Here is a 6,037-nt window from a genome sequence, read left to right on the forward strand (position 1 = left end):
ATATAAACTTGTGTAGTCCATATGCATCCCCAAAGAGTAACATGAGCTGTTCTCTCTCCAAAACAGTTTTCATACAGCATTGTGTTGAACAACTGAAAATCAGTTGTTGCCATAGATTTGTGTAAAGGGATAAATCGCCCAGGCCACCTGTCTACTCCATTAAATTAATTGGAGTGAGCAAATGTATGGTGTGAAAGTTGTTAAATGAATATTAATCTCCTCCTTCCTTTTACCATCCTCTCTGTAACAGCTGACATTCTACCTTGAAATCTGCACAGGTTATTCATTAAACCTCATCGATATAAATCTGTTCACAGTTTTCCAGTACAGAGGGACTGAAATTAAATGGAGCGTAGTTTAAAGTGGATTTATGTATTTCCATTTGAAGAGAAATATTTGTGTGAGTTCTAAGTATCGACTCCTGCAGTCTTGCAGCCTTTCCCTTCATGTCTTTTTTTCTGTATCCCACAGCTCTCTGTCTTTTTCTGCTCTGAGCTGTGTTTCTCTAGACCAGATTTTCCAAACGGGCTAATTCAGCTCCCTTGTACCCATCAGGTCTAGTATGCCCCACATGCATTTCGTATGCTTTCCTCCCTTGGGGTTTCTGCTGGAGTGAAGAAAATAGCTGTTGTGGTGACATAACTTCAGGGATGTATCAAAACAGATTGTGTGTGTTTTATTGGAGAGTTATTCTGCAGTAAATTAGGTCTAAATTTATCCCTCTTGCTGACAATGCCAGGCTTGTATTCCGCAGCGTGTTCCCATTGCAGCAGTTCCCTTGCAGACGTAAGAGCCCTCCCCACGTCTGGATAGCGTGGGTGTCCCTTCCTGCCGCGGACGTCCCGTACCGCAGGGTAACACGTATCCACACGGGGAGGGAAGGCATCTCCTCCCCTGGCTTCTTCCCACGTGTCTTCCTCTGTTAACTCTCACTCCAGCTTCCAGACTAGCTCACTGGTGCCATTGAAAGCCAAAATGAAAATCCTGGAAAACCATTGTATTTGTTGCTTTTAAAGAGTAAATATTGCTAAAGGCCATTCTATTTGGAATGGGGTTGGGGGATGTTAGTCTTATAATTGCAGACTGGGCCTGTCGCAGAGGCTAGAGGCCTCAGCAGAAACAGGTTTTCACATGTATAATGCAGCTTGGCAGATGAACAGTCATCTCCCAGAGTCAGAGCTCTGCCGAAACTCAGTGCAAGAAGCCGATCTCACTATGCAAATACTGCCATTAGAAGAATACCTCCAAGTGTTCCCAAATGCACGGGATGTCTTTTCTCCTTTGCTTTCTGAAGACTGCTTCCATGAGGCTGCTGCTCTGGCTTTCTTTATGTAGAGAGCATTTCAAAGGAGCTTACCCAAATGTCTAATAAACATTTCTGTATCAGTGCCAGAACTCCAATGTTTGTCCCCCCCAGAACTGGGATGTAGCCTGGCAGCCTGGCCCTTTTGTGTCCGTGGTTTAGGTGCTGAGGGTGTGGGTAAGATTTCAAGGAATAAACTGAGCCACGCAGAGGCTCCATGTCTTGTGGCCTGATCTTCTGCCCCCACGCCACTCCCCAAAACAGTGAGCACCTGCCGTGTTGTGGAGAGTTCTATTGGTGTGAATGTGTCTGGCCTCAGGAAAACCAGGCTTCTGAAATGTGAATCTGTTTTATTCTTAGGTAAACCTCACACAGAACAGTTCAGAATTTCTGTACGTTCTAGCAGTTTAGATGGCAAATTATTTACAGTTGAAAAAACGTTACTGCTTTAGAGGCATCTTCCCACACCATCAGTGCATTAAGCTTAGAAAGATGCAGCACTAGTCCTCAAATTTTTCCTCTTGATTTTTTTGCATTCATGTGGTGTCTGTTCTTGAAGTTTGGAAATACCAGAAGAGTCTGAATACTGATAAGGAGTTCTGACAACAGAGGTGTTGCTGGCACAGACCCCTTTCTTGGCTGGCCTAGCAATTTGAGGAGAGTGGGCAAGAAAATTGATAAAGGATCCTGCAGCAGGAATCCACCCACTGGGGCCAAATCCAGAAATTCTTTCCTAGCCAGTCCCCCCTTGATACGAGTCTGGATGCTGCAGAAGGACACTTGCGAACAGGAGTAAAAATTTCCCTGTGAGGATTTTTATGCTTGTTTTAATGAAGACATTCATTCACACCAACATAAAAGTCTTGAGGGTGAACATTTTACTCCAAAGTGTGATATTTATGTGTGCAACTATTTTCATGCTCAGCTGTTTAAAGGCGAGTGCTGTGGGAGTGCAGCCTACGGGAGGGATGTTTAAGGTTACCACAGATATCCAGGTTGCACAAGAGCAGCAAGTAGCACATGGTAGCATGGGCTGCAGTGCTGGTTTGTCCAGGCCCCTCTGTGCCTACAGATGCTTCCATAGGTAGCCCTGGTTCCTACATGCCATGACCGTGCATCCCAAGGAACCCAGGGTAGGTGGGACGTGCATGATGGCACAGGGCAGGCAGATATCACAAGGCAAAGCCCTTTCATTGCAATCCTATCCCAGAGTCACAAGAGTGAAGGAAAAGGCTCGTATCTGCTCACTTCATGGCCAATGTTGGGATAAATCCAATAAAAAATTCTGATAGAAGAGTGTTCTTGGGGCTTCAGGAAAAGAAAAACAAGGGATGGTCTGTCCTGTGAACTGGCAAGAGGCAGGCTGAAAACGAGGACCAATGTTAGTAGGCCAGTCCAGTGCTTTAGTGAATAATGTTCAAAATGTGAGCTGCAGTTCTGCAGACTGAAGTGAGACAGTCTAACCACAGTGATGCAACGCAGCTGTGCTCTCCCGTATTCTGTTGAATTCATCTGAAACCAAGGATTTGTAATCGAATGAAAAGGCCCTGATGACTGGACGGCATTGTCATTTTTTCAGCCAGCCTTAAACACCCTGCTACAATCCTTAAAGCGTTTACTTGTCCTTAGTGTTCAGTACAAGGGGGAGCAAATCTTACGTCTTTCTCTGCCTGACAAAGCATCTGAAAACTAGAAGTAATCACTTAGCAGTCAGTGTGCTTTTCCTACCTGCTCAAGATTTCCCAAATTATAGCTCCATGCATTTGATTCAAGTTGCTCTGAAATGACACTGGTGTAAATACAGAATTTGGGTCAAGAATGTAGTATGTAACTTTAAGGCTTTACATCCAGTATTAGCTTCTTTTTTGAATAAAAATTAGAGAAAGGACGTCTCATTTCCACAGCTAGCAACACTGAATAGATTTCACAATACATTATTAATAGTGTTTTCTTGTCTTTTTTCAGATACATATGACCCCACCAAAGTTGAAAAGGTGTGAGATGAACGGAGAGGAGAATAGAGATTTCTGCTCTACTAAGAATGTTTCACTGATTATTTTTTCTGGGTGCTTTTTTTTTTTTTTTGGTTTTTTTTTTTTGTTGTTGTTTTTTTTTTGTTGTTCTTTGATGCTTGGAAATTGCCTCCATTTGTGGTGTTCATAGTGTACTGATAATGCCTTTACCACTGCCACTAGGAATTAGCTATTCGTATGTGAAACTGTTGCGGAGACTACAGAAAAATCTGACTTCTACATTGGAACCATCTGGCTTTGTAGCATTAAGACTTAATACCTACTGTTGGCAAAGAGTTTTTATCTGAACTCTCTTTCAGTCCTCAGCAGAGACGATGAAATGCATGAAGTGAGGCTTTTGAGTTTTCTCTTTGGTGTAAACGTAAACGTGGGAGATTAGTGAAATGATTTTTAAAAGAATGTGAATTTATAAACTAAACCTCTAAGTATCTACAGTCTAAACTTCGTTTAACTTAAGGGATTTTTGGCCATAAGCAGAAAGTGCTGCTGCGCTACACAGGGGGAAGGAATGTGAGAGAATGGTAGCAAAGACTGATGGTGAAATTATTTCTGACTTCCAGAGTTTGAATTTACTCGGATTAAATACTTACTTGCCACCTAGAGAGAAGAAAAGCAAAAACCCCAAAGCTTCTAAGAAATGGAAGACTTTTGTAGTACAGTGTACAGAACGTGTAATTATAGTAGCTGGCAACTAGTGTTTCAAACCAATGCAAAGTATACCACTGGCTGTTTTGCACTCAGTATTACCTATTTTTGTTTTGCTGTTTAGAAATTCTTTATATGAAAGAATAGTAGCTGGTTTAAAATAGCCCATTTTAACAAAGTAACTATATTTCTTGTTACAGAATACTATCTATTTTTCTACGATGTAAACAATTGCTAACAAGTGGCAAGTATAAAGAAGTATTATTATTATAATTATTATATTTTAAGAAGACTTATCCCTCTGAGTGAAGGTGCCCCAAGCAGATTTCACTTGTGTATCTTAATGCACACTCCATATTGCCACATACTCAGTAGCGCTACCTTATTTTGTTCTGAAAAGAGCCATCTATGTATGTATGTATGTATGTATGTACTACAGGGTTAAATTCTGTTTTTCCCCACTCAACCCTTGGATCCTTCTTCTTGGAGCCGCTTTCTGAAACACAGCTGAGAACTGTCCGGGCTGGTCTTGCTGCCATTACATTCCAGTGACAGTGATTACCAAAAAGTGGGTTTGGATCTTTGTCCTGGTGTCAGTGAGCGGCTCAGAAAAAAAATACCTGCTTTCTTTCTTTTACTTTGTTCCCTTTTACAGGTTATGGATTTGGATTAGGCCAGTGTATAAAAATAAACAAAACTGGGTTTAGTTTTTCCCTGAAGTCAACTGATGTTGCTGGGGAGTTCAGGCATCTTCTTCATGGCATTTAAATACATGGCTTTAAGTATATTTTATCTGCACACACAAATGCATGAATTACAGAGTTTATAATAAAGCCTATGCATTCTGCTCTTTGATTCTGAATTAGCCTGCATAGTATCTGTGTCTTTAAAGCCTTTATGTCCACTCCTGTGTGTTTTTTTGTAAGTACCTGTGTACTAACATTCTTCTGATGACTTGTTCGTGTACTTCACTGGTCTAATCTACTGGCCTTTTCTGGTTTTTAGCATAATTTTATTTTTTAAATCTTCTAATTTCTTGAGATATTTTTTCCTAAGCCTGTAATTTGGAAAGAACGATGGGGAAAAACACTCATCCTGTGTTTTGGCAGCAAGAATTTCTTGTCTGTAACACATGATTCTGTTAAATATGGACTATTTAAAGCTTGTTTGAAAAGAAAATGTGGTGTATAATTATTTTATTAACTCTTGCGCATGCTGTGTAGCAATACTTGTTGACAAACTGTTCCCATCACTCCTACTATATCCACCTTTCTTCATCACCATCTAGGACATCTTGGGGCTAGTAAATAGCTACAATGCATTTTTCCCTCCTCTCCTCCCTGCCCCAATTCTGCCCATAAAAAAACAGTTCTTAAAAAGAACTGCTTCAGCTCTCATCATCCCACTTACTAGTAAAGCTGAGATGCCTAGGAAAAAAACTTGAAAGTTATTATTTATCCTTGATTTCTGGAGAACTGTAAATTTTCCCATATAACCAGTCCTGCTACCTTCAGTTCACATCTCTGTGGAACAGGAGTTTTCTGATTGTTTTATTTTCTGACAGGGAGGGGGCTGATTCTGCAAGAGCCCCCTTTCATCAGTCGTGCCAAGTAAGTACTTTTCCAGTGCACATAAACAGCCCAGATCTTAAAAATAAAATAAAAAAAAAAAAGTAATAGGAAGCAGCAGTATTGCAGGGAGGGCTTTATTGGCTAAGAATCAGAAATTAAAACCTAGAAAGTTAGTAAACTTTGTTTTGTGGTAGTATGTGACTTAACAGAGGATGAAAGACTAGAGTTAGTACTGTTTTAAAAATGGTGTATTCCTCTAACACTGGCTGTTTCATTCCATACTATAATACACACAGCTAAGATACACAGAGTACAGTTTTATGGATGGTTGTGGCTCAGTGTTTGTTCAGTACCTGAGCCATAATTAAAATGTCAGCTCCCGGAATGGGCTGGATGGTGCCATAGCTGAACACCTTTCCAGAAGCCATTCCAGAGGCAAGCTCCTTTTATACCAGATGTAGTTAAAAACCAGTAAATGATGACTT

General features: G+C 40.7%; 1 protein-coding gene across 1 annotated transcript in view; it reads left to right on the forward strand.

The window, feature by feature from the left end:
• Positions 1 to 5,151, forward strand: part of JCAD (junctional cadherin 5 associated) — a 29,198-nt gene extending 24,047 nt beyond the window's left edge. Inside the window, exon 4 of the mRNA XM_074157058.1 lies at positions 3,269 to 5,151. Coding sequence (XP_074013159.1) covers positions 3,269 to 3,303 — 35 coding nt within the window. The 3' untranslated portion in view covers positions 3,304 to 5,151. The remainder of the gene's footprint in view (positions 1 to 3,268) is intronic.
• Positions 5,152 to 6,037: the final 886 nt, after the last annotated feature.

The sequence above is a fragment of the Numenius arquata genome, chromosome 12 (assembly GCF_964106895.1).
Source record: "Numenius arquata chromosome 12, bNumArq3.hap1.1, whole genome shotgun sequence".
Classification (NCBI taxonomy): domain Eukaryota; kingdom Metazoa; phylum Chordata; class Aves; order Charadriiformes; family Scolopacidae; genus Numenius; species Numenius arquata.